Source organism: Amphiprion ocellaris, chromosome 21 (genome assembly GCF_022539595.1).
Source record: "Amphiprion ocellaris isolate individual 3 ecotype Okinawa chromosome 21, ASM2253959v1, whole genome shotgun sequence".
In the NCBI taxonomy this organism is placed as follows: domain Eukaryota; kingdom Metazoa; phylum Chordata; class Actinopteri; family Pomacentridae; genus Amphiprion; species Amphiprion ocellaris.
The window spans coordinates 2935471-2953756 of record NC_072786.1 but is presented as its reverse complement, the minus strand read 5'-3'; the positions used below and the strand labels follow the sequence as shown (position 1 = coordinate 2953756).

Sequence of the window (18286 nt, the reverse complement as noted above, 5' to 3'; positions counted from 1 at the left end):
CCAACGCCAACCTGGCCTGCAGCGCCGCCAAATGCGCCAAGTGCAACGCCGGCCTTCCCCTCCTGTCCCACCTGGCCGGCGCCATGTCCGACTCCTCCTTCCGCCACCCCAACACCTGGTGGCAGTCGGCGGAGGGGGCGGAGTCTGAGACGGTGCAGCTGGACCTGGAGACGGAGTTCTACTTCACCCATCTCATCGTGGTGTTTCGTTCGCCGAGGCCCGCCGCCATGACGCTGGAGCGCTCGCAGGACTTCGGGCGGACGTGGAGGATGCTGCAGTACTACGCCGGCAACTGCAGCGCCACCTTCGGGCTGGAGGAGGGGAAGGCGGGCCGGGATGGAGCCGCCTGCACGTCCAAGTACTCAGGAGCTTATCCCTGCAACCGTGGAGAGGTGAGGTCACACTAGTGTCCATCACAAGTTCTTCATCTCCTCTATATTTGTGTTCTCTTTTGTGTTTATTGGTGGAGTCCACCTTTGCCACACAGGTTTCAAACTGCCTCCACACACAAGGTGCGCAAGTTAATCTGTGCTTCTACTGGACTTTGTGCACAAGATTTTGCTGTTGATCGTTTTTGGTTTTCTATATCATCCAGTGAATCATCAGTAGTGACCGAAAGAACAAGATCGCAGATACAAGCGGCCAAAGTGAGCGTCCTCTGCAGGGTGTCTGGGCTCAGCCTTAAAGATAGAGTGGGAAGCTCAGACATCCGGAGGGAGCTCTGTGTAGAACTGCTGATCCTTCACGTTGAAAGGAACCAGCTGAGGAGGTTTGGACATCTGATTCAGATGCTTCCAGGGAGGCTTCCTTTGGAGGTTTTCTGAACACATCTGCCTGGGAGGAGACCCCGGGGCAGAACCAGCACTCACTGGAGGGATTATGTATCTCATCTGGCCTGGGAACAAGAGCGAGAAACAAAACAACAAAAAATGAAACAAATGACACAAAATAAAACAAAAGAGACAAAAAAATTGCCGTAACAGTTACAAATCGACAAAAAAAATGGACAAGTGACACACACGAGACAAAAATGACAAAAGCGAGAAACAAAATGACAAAAAATAGACAAAAGTCAGACAAAAAAGACAAAAAACAACAAAAACAAGAAAAAAATTACAAAAATGAGACAAAATCAATCAATCAAGCTTTATTTATAGAGCACTTTTCATACAGTTAAAAAATGCAACGCAAAGTGCTTTACAACATTAAAAAATGACAATAATTAGACAAAATATTACAAAAATGAGAAACAAAATGACAAAAAATGAGACAAACGACACGAAATAAAACAAAAAATGAGACAAAATGGTTACAAAGCGAGAAAACAATGGATAACACAAGTGAGACAAAAAACATGACAAAAACGACACAAAATGAATAAAGCAAAACACAAAGTGACAAAATATTAAAAAAAACACAAGCGAGACAAAAAGGAAACAAAATGACAAAAATGAGAAAAAAAATGGGACAAAAAACAACAAAAACAAGACAAAATATTACAAAAATGAAACGCAAACAACAAAAGAACAATCAAGTATTTCACTTTATGATCCAAACAACTTGTCATGGTCTAGAAGTTATTTTAAATTTATAGTTTTACTAATTTACAATCTGCAGTTAATGTCTTCTCTGTAATTTTTAGACTTTGAGGGCCGGATTGGACCCTCTGGAGGACCGCTTTTGGCCCACAGGCCGCATGTTGGACACCCCTGATATAAAGCACAGACTGTAAAATCTGACTTTTACCAGCAGGTTGTAACCCTTAGCTTTCCTCTTTCACCATTCTGGAGGCAGTTGTTATGATCAGATTCGTATCAGTTCCTGAATTGTTTTCCTCTTGGCCGGTTAGCGCAGGTGTGACGAATTCATACCTGCAGTGAAACGCTGGAGGGTTGACAGAGCTTTATGCCTAGCGAGCGGCTTGTTCTCCCTCTATGAATAAAGCGCTGCACTGGAAAAAATGCCCCTCTCAAAACAAGAAAAAAAAATTATTTCAAGGAACTTTTACCTTGAAATAAGTGAAAAAATCTGCCAATAGAATAAGTGAAAAATGACTTGGTAATATTTCTTGAAATAAGATATGATATTTAGAATATTGAGATCTTAAAATTAGCTGGGAAAACTTATTTTAACCCTCCTGTTGTCTTCATTGACGGGCACCAAAAAATATTGTTCCCTTGTCTGAAAAAAGTCCAAAAATTCCGCAAAAAATTCCCAAAATTTCTGAAAATTTGCAAAAACTTCAGGAAGAAAATTCCAATAATTCCTTAAAAGTTTCCCTTAAAAGTTTTATTTTTAAAAAAAATCCCCCAAATTTGGCAAAAAAAAATTCTTGTAAATATTTTCAAAAAATGAGTAAAAATCTTCCAAAAAATCCTAAAAATGTCTAAAGTGATTCCATATATATCAGTAAAACTTCAAATATTTTCTTTAAGAACATTCACAAAAAAATCAACCAAAACCAGCAAAATTTCACTGGATTTTGGTTGATTTTTATGTGAATGTTCTTAAACATTTTAACATTTTTTTTTACCAAAAATGTTCAAAGATTTCCCAAGAATGTTGAAAATGTGGACATCAGAAGTTTCACTGTGAAAATATGTTTTTGTCCACATTTTCAAACTTTAAAACAGGTCAATTTTGACCCGCAGGACGACATGAGGGTTAAGCTCTATTTTACCAGGATTGTCAAGCTTAGGTGTCTTAAAATAAGCCAGATATGCTTTAAAAAAAAAAAAAAAAAAAAAAAAAAAAGCAGTTTTTCACTCAAAAATAGATTTTTGCTTTCTGTAACCTCCTAATTTGAGATGTATTAAACTCATTTTTAGATTTCTTGTAAAATTCAACTCAAAACAAGATATTTAAGATGCATTCTTTAAACAAGTCCCGCCATCTGCTGAAATGTGTCTTGTTAAGTGAATTTATCTTCAATCAAGTGGGATGAGACATTTTGACTAAAAATAAGACAAACAGACTTGGTAAGATTTAGAGTTTTTGCAGTGTAATGTAATGTAATGACGTCATATTGCACACAGGTAAACCGTGCTGCCAAACAGTTGATTTTAAGGCCCAGCTGGCCCGTCGCCGCCCCTCCTGTTGGAACAGAGTCAGCTCTTTGTGCAGCGAGTCACGCAACACGCCAGAGTCGTCGTTAGCACGCCGAGCAGAATGAAAGCAGAGCGCGGCCAGGTGGGGGGAAGCTCTGTGAGTGCATGATTGAGTGTCTAATAGGCATACTTTGACTGTAGCACGAGAGGGCTTCCTGAACTCCATTGATGTTTAATTGAAGCAGTGTGTGTCGGAAGCTGCTCGGCAGATGTGTGTGAAGGCACAGGCCAAGCGTGGTGCTGCTCCAGACTCCCTGCAGCGCTCTCATACGGAGCGTACGTTGACTACTACTGCTACTACAAAGTATTTCTGATTGTGGCCTTAGTCTGACTTTCTTTGTGAGTAAATCTGTTTGCATATTTATTACTAGGACCTGACTGATATGGATTTTATAGTTTACAAACTATATAATGAATAAAATAACTTCTTTTTTAGTCCTTTAACGCTTACAACAACAAAAATATGAATTATAGGCAGAACATTTTACTGTTTTACAATATTTTGTCCTTTAGTATTGGTTTAACTTTACAACAGAGAGGAATTTTCAAGTACAAAAACGTGAAACAAAGCATTAAACGTCTGGGAAATTATATATAATTATATATTATGAAACACATCTGGTCTTGTACTTCTTGTTGATGCTAATTAGAGGTAGGTTATAGTACAGGTGAAGTTACTGTAAAACATTATTTCTGCAGCCCTTTGATGCTCTTTAATGTTAAATCACATTTTCTCTACTCCATTATTTTCTTTTCCATGAAGTCAGGACTCATATGAAGCAAAATAAAAACCAGAGACGCCTTTCTCAGATGTAAAGCATGTCATCTTTGACAGCATTTTACATGTGTAACGGTCACTAATAATCTGACACTAATGCTCCTCCACAACAACAGAGTGAGTTGCTGTTCCAGTCTGGGTCACGTTCTAGTATTTTCTGACAAAGTAAAACTAAGTGTGACATCATGATGGCTACTGAAGACAGACAGTAATATTCATCATTTTACTGAACAAGCCTCTTCTCCTCTGCGTTCACATCCTCCTCTTTAAATGATCCTCAACACGCAGCTGACGGAGTGATGAACGCTCGTTCTGTACTCGCAGATATTTTTCATTTCACTTTCATTATTTCTGCAGTTAAAACAACCAAAAAAATAGACAAAAAACACAAGCGAGACAAAAGGATACACAAAACGCCAAAAACAGACAAACAAAGACAAAAAGACAAAAAATAACAAAAGCAAGAAAAAATTTTACAAAAATGAGACGAAAAATGATAAAAACGTGAGACAAAAAAGATAAAAAAATAACAAAAACAAGACAAAGTATTACAAAAATAAGATGCAAAATGACAAAAAATTAGACAAATGACACAAAACAAAAAATGAGACAAAAAATTTACAAATCGACAAAAAAATGGACAAACAACACACGTGAGACAAATGACACAATGACAGGAACGACACAAAACAACGAATAAAGCAAAACAGAAAGTGACAAAAATAAGACAAAAAACACAAGCAGGACAAAAAGGAAACAAAATGACAAAAAAAGAGAAAAAAGTGACAAAATTAGACAAAAAAACAACAAAAACAAGACAAAATATTAGAAAAATGAGATACAAAATGACAAGAAAAATATAATATTTTACTTTATGATCAAAACAACTTGTCATGGTGTAGAAATTCTTTTAATTTTATAGTTTTACTAATTTACAATCTGCAGTTAATGTCTTCTCTGGAATTTTTACACTTTGAGTTACTTACTGGCTTTAAGCTGTTAGCTAATGCTATGCTAGGTTATTGCTAACAACTTAAGCTAGGTTAGCACAGCTTTAGCATAAATGAAAAGCATGATTGATGCAACGAAGTCATGACACACGGCAAAGAGAGTTAAACTGAAACGGCACAAGGACGTCATTCTGCGTGACTCCGACACTTAGCAGCATTTACTGTTTTATGAGAAATTAAGAATATGTCACCGTTTAATCAGCAAAACTCCGGCCGAAGACGATTATTTTGAAAAGGGCTATAATCGGCCCTATTTATTACACTTTATTTTCTCTGTGTCTCTTCTTGTGCATGAAGGTGTGAAAATAGCAGCTTGTTTTCCTCCTGACTACACATGTTAGCATGTTAGCATCAGCCACCTGTGCTGGGAGCTTGACCTTTCCCCTCTGACCTCTCAGCTGATGACCCTGAGGTTAAAAGAGGTCAAGTAGTGCTCTGACAGACCAGCTGCTGCCTCGGCTCAGCTGTTCACACCTTCTCCACCCCTGCATGTTGAAGCCTCGACTGTACATCACCTGTAATGACAGCTAAACAAAGGCCTGCCCTGGTCGCGACATGACAACAAGCCTCACATTGTGCAGTCTGTTTGTCTCCATGTATCATGGGTAAATATGCTGCGTGTCTGTAAGCAGACTTTCCCAAGGCTTCAGGGCGCCTGTAGTTTGGTATCAAGGTTTGTTTTGTTTTTTTAATTGGAAAAGAGCAGTTTGCTCAGTTGCAAATGAATGCGATCATATGAGCTGACATTTTAACTGTTGAGCATCATAATTAGTGATCAAGGAAGAAAACAATAATTAATGGTTTTTAAACTTACCGGTGCTTGGTGCGCTGATCTTGTTTAGTTCATTTATGAAGCAAAAATGCCAAAACACATCTGGTTCTCAGATGGGAGTAGCTGCTGACTTTTTGGTCACAAACATGTAAATTGCATTTCTTTTAATGTCCCTTTGAGAAACAAACCCATCTGAAGACACCACCTCACTCTGGGTGCTTGCTTCAGTATATTTATAGTCTTGCATATCCATACCTCTGTGCAGAATGGTCCGGCTGCACCACATTATCATCCTGCTACAGGAAAACAAAGTCATCTTGGGTGGTGCTAAGAAACTGAAAGGACCAAATTTGGTGGCAATTCATTAAACAGTTGCCAAGACACAATCTCACCTCCTGGCACCAATTTTGATTGGCTGTAACAGACAACCAGTTATGAAAGTCTTAAATCCATCTGGTAGGCTCTGTATGGTTTGGTTTAAAGACCATCTGTGCCAATTTTGGTGAATTTAGGTGTTTGGAACAAATGTGTGGTTTGAGAAAAACTTTTAAATCTTTGACAAAACCCAACATAGCGGTTGCATCATGTCTCAGCGTTGGAACCTGTCTTGGTGCTACCACATACAAGTTTGTTTAAGGCGAACACATCAACAGCTGTTAGGTAAAACACATTTTTGCCTCCTGCTACACTCCCTAGATGTGAAATGCTACAAAACTTTGTGTGCTTCTTCACAGCTGGGCCCCGAGTCAATGCACCAAAATCAAAGCATCGCTGAGATATGACCTCAAATACTGTTCGGCATATTCACAGACCAGTTCCAATTGGCTCTGATGGATGAATGCTTTCGAAAAACAAATCCACATGACAACTTGTGTGAAGTTTGGTCTGAGGATCTTCTCTGCCAATTCTGGTCTGTAAAAAACTTTTTCGTAACATCCAGTATGGCAGGAATTGATGTCAGAGGGTGCTTTGAACTTGGTTTGATCCATAAAACCCAACATTAACTCATTTTTTAAAAATTTGGACTATGGTTCAAAAGATGCATGCACAACTGCACCTCCAGCTTTGACCCATTGGTGGCGTTAGACATTAAAACTGGTGAAAAGAATCAGGGAATTACCCCCAGTCAGTGTGCCAGATTTCACAACTTTGGATGGAACGGTTCCAGCTGGATGGAAGATGCTTGAAAGAAGATAGAAACACTTTTGGTCTCTATGAAGCTTCAACAAAATGCACATAATCTGACTGATAGAAAGTTTCCCAGCATGCATGTATGTGTGATCACTGTTGGGGAACATACATGTGTGTTACCTCAGCGTGTATCAAAGCATGTTGTCTTGCATGTGAGCGTCTGTGAGCTGCGATGGTTGGCAGCGGAGGTTTTCTAGCAGGAGTTTGGATCGTAGCTGGAAGCGATTACAGGCAGCAGGTATTCTCAGCTTTCTGCTTCTCCCCTTTGTCCCGCCAACATGAAAGCATGTCATCTCATGTGCTGAAAGCTTTTTGTGTTCACCTGTAATGTGGGGAAAAGGTGGTGTGTGTCTGAGTGTGTGTGAGGGAGAGTATTCAGGGCTTCTTGTCTTATTTATGAGGTCAGCTGGGCTGGAAGAATGTGAGTGTTTGTTGTAGAGACTGACCTCCTTAGGGAAGAGAGAGGCAGACTAGCCGACACACACACACACACACACACACACTCACACACACACACTCACACACACACACACATGCATGCATGTTCTTCCTCTTTTCTGTAGTACCTCAAACACACACAACTTGTCCGTGCCCTTTCAGATAAACACATACAGTCGGCTCTCCGTCTGTCTGCTGGGAAGGAAGTGCCGTTGCTCTGATGGATGTTGGTACTGTTGGCTAGACACCCATCCCCCCTCTCTGTTTCCCCCTTCGTCTTTCTCCTTCCATCAATGCCCATTGTGCCTGTTTACCAGATTACAGTCCACAGCGCTTTGATGGAATTAGGCCTGTTAAAGCCAGGCTTACTTTATTTTTCAGCCTGAAACAGGAAGAAGGATACTTAGTGGCCCTCAGTGATCCCCACTGCTTCGTAGAGATTTGTTACATGGCAGGTGTAAAACTTTAGAACTTACAGTTTGTGTTTTTAACACCACATGTACAGTGATGTTATGGTTAAAATCTGTCATAGAACAAAGGTTTTCAGACCACATGTACGCTAAACACCGCAAATAGAAACTGTAAGGCTAAAAGGGGCGATTAGGAGTCAAATTTTGAAAACATTTGTGCACTAAAGACCCATTGGACATTCTTGGACTTAGCAGACATAGAAAGATAAACAAGAATGTCATCAGCATATGTGCAAATACTTGAAACTATGAAACTCTCCAGTTTCCCAGACAATTAAAAGTGATGTTTTCTACTACGAGAGGACTGTTCCCCATAATGTACAGTCAGCAAGGTCAAACTCAACACACTTCATGCTTGATGTAATAGAAAGTGGCAAGAAAAAGGGAACGAGAACACAAAAACACAGCTGAATGGTCATCAATAGACCTTTAAATTAGTTTTAAAAACAGCTAAAGAGTCAAAATCTTGGATTTGTTGAAATTGTCTTTATTTTGATTACATAACATAACCTGATAGGTTATGTAAAGACCCTGAGGACATCCTTGGACTTTACCAGCAAGCAGAACAAGACAAACATGAGTGTCATCAGCATCTCTGCAAATAATAATATTTCATTTCTTCTGAGGAAAACTGTAGGACATAATTATGCAGCCAAAGAAGGCCTCCATTGGACTTTTTAGTGTAAAAGAATGCCCAGCGCTGATGTGTTTTGTGAGTGTATGTTTGTGTGCATGCCAGCGTGGGTGCGTGTGTGTGCTGGTGTTGCTGTGGTGTCGCCGGGCTGTGGCAGGCCTTTTGTCCGGCACTGAGTTATGTGAAGCTGCATCTCCATCCCCGTCTTTGTCTGGCCCTGCTCTCCGTGCTCTCCCGCGGACCGGCGCCCCTCGTCCTATTTGTCGTGTTCTCTTAATTGCGGACCACAATGCCGTGACCCCCTGACCTTTTCCAACAACAGGGAAATTAATAGTGCTCCTCCCATCACACTCTCGGCCAGTCATCCGGCCAATCAGGGAGCAGCATGGGGGCTTTTCTTGCATCTCAATGAGCGCTTCGTCCAAAGAAAACACACACACACCAATAAACACACACACTCACACAACTCGTACAATGATATCAGTGACAACAACGCACACCCTGGTAAAGAGACACACTGCAAACACACACATTTCTTTCACAGCGAGAGTTGGGGCTGACACCAACTTTTTCACCCCAACCGCTGCAGCGGTGCCGGTTGCTAGTGGCAGCAGTAGCCATGGCGATGGCAGGCCATAAAGGGATCTTCGATTTGAAGGATGTCCAGGGACCAGACAGAGTAAAGAGAGGGAGAGACTGGGGGAGTGCACTCATTTAAGGACACCCAGCACCCTGGTGGTCACGTGAGGACAGAGCCCAGGATGGCGGGGTGTAAGGTCACAGTTTTAGTGCACAAACAGCAGATGTAGGGACATGAGCAACATCAATGAGCCTGATTGTGGCAGTAAATACACCTGTCTAGTACCTCTAAATCACCGTGAGAGAGACCTTAAAGGTTCAAGAGAAACAGCATGCCAAGTCTTCTTCTTTGATACCGGATTTCATTATTATTGTCTACATTTGAACACACAAATACACACCAAAGAAAACAATGTGACCATGTTGATGTGAACTAAGCATGTATGAGATTAAACTGTAAATTCAAGATCCTCAAAATGAGTGAAATAATAATCTAGAAAACAAAAGCTCATTCAATTGTGTTGTATCTTTTTAGTTGTTTGTTTTGTGAAAGAAAGTGAATGGAACAACCAGTTAAGCGACTGGGGTGCCCATTTTCCTGCATTTTTACATAGCCTAACCTCTTGGATTAAATCATGAAACAGCCACCTGAGCGAGTTTACATTGTTAGACTGAGTGGGCATAAAACTGACAATGCAACGTATCGATCACAGTATATCATGGATCGATTGGAACTAGAAATGATTTTTGGAAGACTGGTTGTGTCATTTTTTTTTAAATGATCAGTTATGATGTAGTTTTAGGGTGTTTTTTGCACCTCTCGTGGCTTCTTGTCTTTAAGGTAACCCTATGCAGTATAAACAGATGAAATATCACATTTTTAAGCTTAGAATTAGTTAAGTTCGCCAATGGAAGAAGACATCATTGATGAGTAGTTCAAGACCCATTGGACAGTTGGAAATCTGATGACTCTTTGTGTTTTTGTGTTTCTGTTTTAACTAACATGGTTCCATGCCCGTTTCTGATTTCAAAATTGTCCCCGATGAATGAACAAGTGGTGTATTCCTCCAGTCAGGTGTTGATTTAAACAAACACACTTGTTAATCATCATCTTATTTTAAATTATACATTTTCAACAATATTCTTCATTAGCCTCACTGGATCACAATGAGCCCAGTAAAATCCAAAGTAGGTCTAACTGAATTGTCACGTGTCTGTTCAGGTGATATACCGAGCCCTCCCGAAGTGGGAGTCCTTGGATCCTTTTGGGGCGGTGGGCCAGCAGCAGCTGAGGGTGACCAACGTCCGAATCCGGCTGCTGAAGCGTCAGGCGTGTCCCTGCCAGGCCAAAGACCTCACCTCAGCACAGGAAGACCTTCCCACTCGACACTTTGCCATCTACGACCTGATAGTGAAGGGAAGCTGCTTCTGTAACGGCCACGCTGAGCAGTGTGTCCCTGCACCGGGATACCAGCCCATCAGGGACCGGACCAACCATGTGGTAAGAAGGAAGCACTTTTATTAACCCTGGTGTCGTCCTCGTTTTAAAGTTTGAGAATGTAGGGGAAAAAAAATTTCACAGTGAAACTTCCGATGTCCACATTTTCGACATTTTTGGGAAATCTTTGAACATTTTTTGGTGGAAAAAAGAAATGTTAAAAATGTTTCTTAAGAACATTCACAAAAAATCAACCAAAATCCAGCGAATTTCCCTGGATTTTGGTTGATTTTTTTGTGAATGTTCTGAAGAAAATATTAGAAATTTTACTGATATATATGGAATCACTTCAGATATTTTTAGGATATTTTTGGAAGATTTTTACTCATTTTTTGAAAATATTTACAAGAATTTTCATGCCAAATTTGGGGGATTTTTTTTAAAAATAAAACTTTTAAGGGAAACTTTGAAGGAATTTTTGGACTTTTCTTCCTGAAGGTTTTGCAAATTTTCAGAAATTTGGGGAATATTTAGCCGAATTTTGGGATTTTTTTCAGACAAGGAAACAATATTTTTTGGTGCCCGTAAATGTGGACAGCAGGAGGGTTAACACAACATTTATTTATGGATGAAGTCTCAAAATGGGAAGGTGAATCTTTTAGGGTTGTTTCCGCTTTTTGAGTTTCAGAAAACAATGTTAACTCCAACTCCAATTTACTTGGTCTTTCTGGAGCTCTCAACCCCATCTCATGGTCCTCATAAGTGGGTTAAGTTGGCCCAAATTGCTAGCATTCTGGAGTTGATTCTGCTCTCATCATGTGATATATGTAATAAACTTGGGCCACAAATATCTTCATGTCAGCTGAGGAAACTTTCATCCATTTATATCCATTAATAAAAGCCACGTGGTTCTGCAGAGTGCCAGAAATAGCTAGTAAGTGGGCCTTGAATTTAGAATGCTTTATCAAATGTTACGTAATCGTTACAGATACCCTGTAAAACACACTGCATGTATCCTTCAAGGACAAAAAGGTTTTAACTTTTTGATTACAGGCTCGATGTTCTTGGTTACGGCACCAGCTGTCAAAAGACGTCATATAACTCAGTTTAAGTTCAGTTTATTTTAACAACAGGGATCAGTCATTCAGGTTTCATTTAAAATCACACAGACAAAGCTATGTCACTTGTTGCGGCTTATAGATGCATCAACACCCAAAATGACATTTAAATTATTGTAAAAGTATCCAAAATCTCAATAAGCACATATTAAATGCTATAGAGAGCAGTGAATGAATGAACAAAGGAGTCATTGTGCATCTTATTTGTTGTTCTTCTAGCTTGAATGTTCACTTTTAATCTTGGAAAACAGTAGTTTGACAAGAAAGGGTTTTTTTTCTAACCAGTAATTATAATTCCAGTGCAAACAAACATGTTTAAGCCTTTATGCTGTGATGCTAATTGCGCCACTCTTCCTCCTCCGTCTTGTTTTGACATCTTACTCCATCCTTCAAGTCTCACTTATTCTGATAATTATCACCCCGTGGGCAAGTTTTTCACTTGCTTTTAGGAAGCCGAGATTTTAAGGCTTGATGCTTCCAGGCTAAATGGTCTGTTCGCTTTGTGTTGGCAGTTGTGTTAATAACAAACTGAAGAAGGAGTCACCTTTCTGCTCCTCTGTCTGGTCAGATAAACGCACTGCAAAACTCAAAATCTTACCAAGTCTGTTTGTCTTATTTATAGTCAAAATGTCTCATCCCACTTGATTTAAGATAAATTCACTTAACAAGAGACATTTCAGCAGATGGAGGGACTTGTTTTAAGACAATGCATCTTAAATATCTTGTTGAGTCAATCTTGAAATTATCTTGTTTTGAGTTGAATTTTACAAGAAAACTCAAAATAAGTTTAACCCTCGTGTCGTCCTGCGAGTCAAAATTGACCCGTTTTAAAGTTTGAAAATGTGGAAAAAAATAAGTTTTCACAGTGAAACTTCTGATGTCCACATTTTCAACATTTTTGGGAAATCTTTGAACATTTTTTGGTGGAAAAAAAAGAAATGTTAAAAATGTTTCTTTAAGAACATACACAAAAAATCACCCAAAATCCAGTGAAATTCGCTGGATTTTGGTTGATTTTTATGTGAATGTTCTTACAGAAAATATTAGAAGTTTTACTGATATATATGGAATCACTTTAGATATTTTTAGGATTTTTTTGGAAGATTTTTACTCATTTTTTGAAAATATTTACAAGAATTTTCTTGTCAAATTTGTGGGATTTTTTAAAAATAAAACTTTTAAGGAATTACTGGAATTTTCTTCCTGAAGGTTTTGTAAATTTTCAGAAATTTGGGGATTTTTTTTCTGATTTTTGGGGGATTTTTTTTTTCAGACAAGGAAACAATATTTTTTGGTGCCTGTAAATGAAGACAACAGGAGGGTTAATACATCTCAAATTAGGAGATTACATGAAAGCAAAAATCTATTTTTGAGTTAACAACTATTACTTTTTTTTAAGCATATCTGGCTCATTTTAAGACACCTAAGCTTGACAATCCTGGTAAAATAGAGCTTAAAATAAGTTTTCCCAGCTAATTTTAAGATCTCAATATTCTAAATATCAGATCTTATTTCAAGAAGTCTTACCAAGACATTTTTCACTTGTTCTATTGACAGATTTTTTCACTTATTTCATGGTAAAAGATTTTTTCCAGTGCGGCTGCATTTCTGCTGATAACAAACCCAGGAGATGGAGATATTGATTCAGTCCGTGGTCTAATGGCAGTGTTGATGTACATGTGTGTTGATAAAGTGTGAACAGACAATGTTTTTGCTGGAAGATCAACCAGATCTGGGCTCCTATCACAGCCATCTCCACAAACAGCGGACGTCTTTGAAGCAAAGGTCTGTTTTGCTGCAATCAGCGAGGCTCGACAGGAAAGTGAGAGTTTCCTTTACGATCTATAGAGAAAGACATTTAGATGGGTAAACAATGCATCAGTAGGCACAGTAGTAAATCCTGCAACCATTTTTGATGTAAATCTCTTGATTGTTTAAAGATCTGCAACCAAAACAGGCAATGGAATGCACATTTTACACTTGAAAAATAAACGTAGCAATCTGATGAAACTGTCTAGTGGCATCAAACTATTTCTGTGGATAAATGCAGCTCTGTTTAGTCAGACCTTCATTTGAACTGTTTCTGACGAGTGTTTTGATGCAAGACTCTCTTAATTATACTGCATTGTTAGTAGTACTAGTTTATTAGCTATCTTAAATCATCTGATATTGCCGCAGCTGTTACTAGATTGTCAAGTGCTAATTAGCAAATGTTAGCATGCTATTAACATTATACCTGCAAAACATCAACATTTTATTGTGAGCACACTGACATGCTGCTGCGTTGACCATGTAGCTTAACAGTACTGCTAACACACCTGTAGTCTACTACTGTTTAGTGCTAATTAGCAAATGTTAACGTGCCAACACATTAAACCAAAATGGAAGATTAGAAGTTGTACTGACATATGGAATCACTTTAGATATTTTTAGGATTTTTTTTTGAAGATTTTTACTCATTTTTTGGAAATATTTACAAGAACTTTCTTGCCATATTTGGGGGATTTTTTTTTTAAATAAAACTTTTAAGGGAAACTTTTAAGGAATTATTTGAATTGTCTTCCTAAAGATTTTGCAAATTTTCACAAATTTGGGGAATTTTTTTTGCTGAATTTTTTTTTTTTTCAGACAAGGAGACAATATTTTTTGGTGCCCGTAAACGAAGACAGCAGGAGGGTTAAAGCATATGTGGTTACACTGAGTAAAGTAGAAAAGATTAGTGGAGTAGACATTAGAGCTGTCTGACATTCATGCTTTTTTTTTATACAGGTTGCAAATAGAGTTCCTGGAAGCAATTATTTCATTTATCATGAATGCAATTTCCTCCTCCACCTATCATCTCTTCAATTAGCCATTCAGTCATTTAGACGTCCAAACCCAACATAACTGATCAGAACCCGTATATTGCCTTAAGACAGGCAGCTGGAAAAACCCAAAGTGCTCATTTTTTACGCTGATATGAAACAGACAACTAGCTCGTTTTTTTTACATGACAAATGAATCCGATGTGTTTTCTTTGCTGATACCAACGTTTTTGTAGCAAAGGTGCTGATGGCCGATTTATTGGACACACGTCTTTAAGTCATGCCAAGGAATTCCAAGTAGCTCTACTGAATGTTTTCATGAGGATTTCCTTCTTTTGAGGATAAAAAACACTTCACAATCAGTCTTTAAAGCAAAGCACTATTAAACCCTCCTCTGCACGCCAGGATAGTAATAATATAATAAATCATTTTAATGCGTGCTGGTGAGAAATATTACACAGAGCAGGAGATTTATTTTTTTTTAGTCCAACTACATGTGGGACTTGAAGTTTGAACAGTAAATCCTTCTTAACTGTCCTCACAACATTACCCTGGGTCGCCATGCGGGAGCGATGGGCAAACACACACACTCGGACGTTATAGAAGTGGCTTTTCTCGCCTATCAGCGGTTTGTTTTGTGTCTCCGTTTCAACCCAGAGCCGCTGTTTCGGGCAAAACCCAAACAAGCAGAGCAGCGCAAGACGGGAGATGAGGGCAGAGATTAGGGATCGCACAGAGGAGGGAAGGGTGGTTGTGCATTTCTGGGCCTTTGTGCTAAACATACAAGTGCAGCATTGTGTTCTGTTCATTCATATATGCCATTAGGGTGTTGTTTGTTCTGCTGGGTGTAATAGGTGTGTGTTTTGTCTGCTCTAAGAATGTGTGTGTGTGTGTGTGTGTGTGTGTGTGTGTGTGTGTGTGTGTGTGTGTGTGTGTGTGTGTGTGTGTGTGTGTGTGTGTGTGTGTGTGTGTGTGTGTGTGTGTGTGTGTGCGCGTGCGTGCGTGCGTGCTGTAATCAGTGGGTGAAGTGGCTGGTAGTCATTACTGCCCAGTTTGTTTGTTGTTGTTGTTTGGTGCTCCTGTTGCCCCACAGGGGGGTATTTTTGCAGTTCAGGGGATTACACTGTCTGTCAGTTAGCCACAAAGCCAACATAGCGACACACACTTAATGACATCCAGGATCTGCTACACTGCAAAAAGTCCAAATCTTACCAAGTCTATTTGTCTTATTTATAGTCAAAATGTCTCATCCCACTTGATTTAAGATAAATTCACTTAACAAGAAACATTTCAGCAGATGGAGGGACTTGTTTTAAGACAATGCATCTTAAATATCTTGTTAAGTCAAACAATCTTGAAATTATCTTGTTTTGAGTTGAATTTTTACAAGAAAACTCAAAATGAGTTTAATACATCTCAAATTAGGAGGTTACATGAAAGCAAAAATCTATTTTTGAGTAAAAAACTGCTTTTTTTTTAGCATGTCTGGCTTATTTTAAAACACCTAAGCTTGACAATCCTGGTAAAATATAGTTTAACCCTCGTGTCGTCCTGTGGGTCAAAACTGACCCGTTTTAAAGTTTGAAAATGTGGAAAACAATATTTTCACAGTGAAACTTCTCACAGTAAAACATTTTCAACATTTTTGGGAAATTGTTGAACATTTTTTGGTGGGGAAAAAAAGAAATGTTAAGAACATTCACAAAAAAATCAACCAAAATCCAGTGAATTTCGCTGGATTTTGAGTGATTTTTATGTGAATATTCTTAAGAAAATATTAGAAGTTTTACTGATATATATGGAATCATTTTAGATATTTTTAGGATTTTTTTGGAAGATTTTTACTCATTTTTTGAAAATATTTACAAGAATTTTCTTGCCAAATTTGGGGGATTTGTTTATTTATTTATTTTTTTTTAAATAAAACTTTTAAGGGAAACTTTTTAGGAATTATTGGAATTTTCTTCCTGAAGGTTTTGCAAATTTTCAGAAATTTGGGGAATTTTTTTGCAGAATTTTTGGATTTTTTTCAGACTATTTTTTGGTGCCCATAAATGAAGACAACAGGAGGGTTTAAATAAGTTTTCCCAGCTCATTTTAAGATCTGGATATTCTAAATATCATATTTAGTGTCCTGCCTCTCCTTCTGTTATGTTCTCTCTACAACTGGTTTTCTGTTTTCTTTATATTTCTGTCATTTACGGATTCGATTCACCTGCTTTCCACAAGCCGCACAAGAGGAATATCATTCAGCACGGTGTTTCTGCTGTTGCTTTTGTCCACCAGCGTGACGCCCAGACCTGTATTTATGGACGTCGGTGGAGGATTAGTGTAAATTGTTTCTGTAAGCAGAAGATTTTTGCTCATCTGACTCTCGAGTTAATAGTGTTATATGTCAGTTTGGAGATAATGAAGCACAGATGGTAGTTTTTCTTGCACAAATCTGCATGAAAGACTGACTTCAGCACTGACATTTTGAGTTGTCAGAGGTTTATTGATGCTGACTGAACAAAATATTTCTCATTTGGCAGCTTCAGCTCCTCCATCCTCTCAGGGAGGAGCTAAGACGTGAGTGAGGAAGGCAAGGAAACAGGATAGCATCATGAAAGCACCCAAAACATTTGCACTGAAAAAGTCTACAGCATGATTAGTGTACTGGTACAATAGGTAGATACATAAAAGTTTTATACTTCATTTCTCTAAAGTGTTTCAAGCACCTTTTTTTTTTTTACAATTTTTTTTATATATGTAAATAGCTGTTGAGCATTTGGATATACTTTGGTGATATGACGATAAATAGTTAAAACAAACAGGGAATATACAGGTGAAATTGAACAGTAACATCTGACACCAATATGGGGGTCCAACTTAAAAACTGGAGGTACTGAAAAATTATAAGGCTGTTATTATTGATAATCTTACATTATGAGTTACATCTTTTTTTTATTGCTTACTTGGGAAGGCGTTTGGTAAAGCAGTGAGTTATAAACTTGTTTAGTTGGCAAACCCTTGATTAGTTGGCATGTAATGAGCCCAGCAGCAGGTTTAATGCTTTCATCTCTATCTCTATAATGTGTTTGTGCTCCTGTTGAGAGACAGTAAAACAAACATGACGCTGTCTCCTTGTTGATGTGTTTATTTGGTAGTTTCTTACCTTTTCCCTCCATTGTTAGACCCTTCTACAATGATTCTCTCATTAAAAGCCTACATAATTGTCCCTTCATTTAACCTAGAGCTTGGCCAATACTGAATTTTTTCATGTTTATTTAAACTTGGTTTACAATGTAGGCACACAAGTAATAAACTTAGACAGCAATGAAATATTAAAAGGCAAAGTTAGTAAAAAATAATGAAAATATATTAAAAATATTTAATTATTTAACCCTGCAAAACCCAAATATAGAGAAAAAACTGAGCAAAAATAATATATGTATGTTTATATAAATAATAATACTAATAATTAAAAAAATAAAAAATATTCTATATTTTTGTAATTTGTAAAACCCAAATATAGAAAAAAGAACAAAAATAATATGTTTATTTACATATAAATAATAAAAAATAACAAATTTTAAAAAATGTAAAAATATTTTATGTATATGTATATATAATCCGTAAAACCCAAACATAGCAAAAAAATAGCAAAATAATGTAGATTTATTTAAATATAAATAATAGAAACTAATTATTAAAAAAATAAGAAAAACATTTTATATATATGTATATTCTGTAAAACCTAAATATAAAAAAATGAGCAAAAATAATATATATTTATTTAGATAAATAATAAAGAATAATAATAAAAAAATATATATATATTTTTTTTTGCAACAGTGGGTTTTACAGGGTTAAAACAAAGCAGCTGGAAGTAAGATAAGTTTTAACTTAAATGTTTGAACTTTACAGTCCTGAAATATAAGTTAATATAACTTACTGTGACGACACCG

The 18286-nt window shown here is 37.7% G+C and overlaps 1 protein-coding gene across 3 annotated transcripts in view; it reads left to right on the top strand.

The window, feature by feature from the left end:
• The window catches only part of ntn4 (netrin 4), a 45098-nt gene that overhangs the window by 7816 nt on the left and 18996 nt on the right, over window positions 1-18286 (top strand). For all 3 annotated transcript variants that reach the window (XM_023274184.3, XM_055006718.1, XM_023274183.3), the window contains 2 exons: window positions 1-392; window positions 10202-10480. The exon at window positions 1-392 is cut by the window's left edge and continues 156 nt beyond it. In XM_023274184.3, the coding sequence (XP_023129952.2) occupies window positions 1-392; window positions 10202-10480 (671 nt within the window). The remainder of the gene's footprint in view (window positions 393-10201; window positions 10481-18286) is intronic.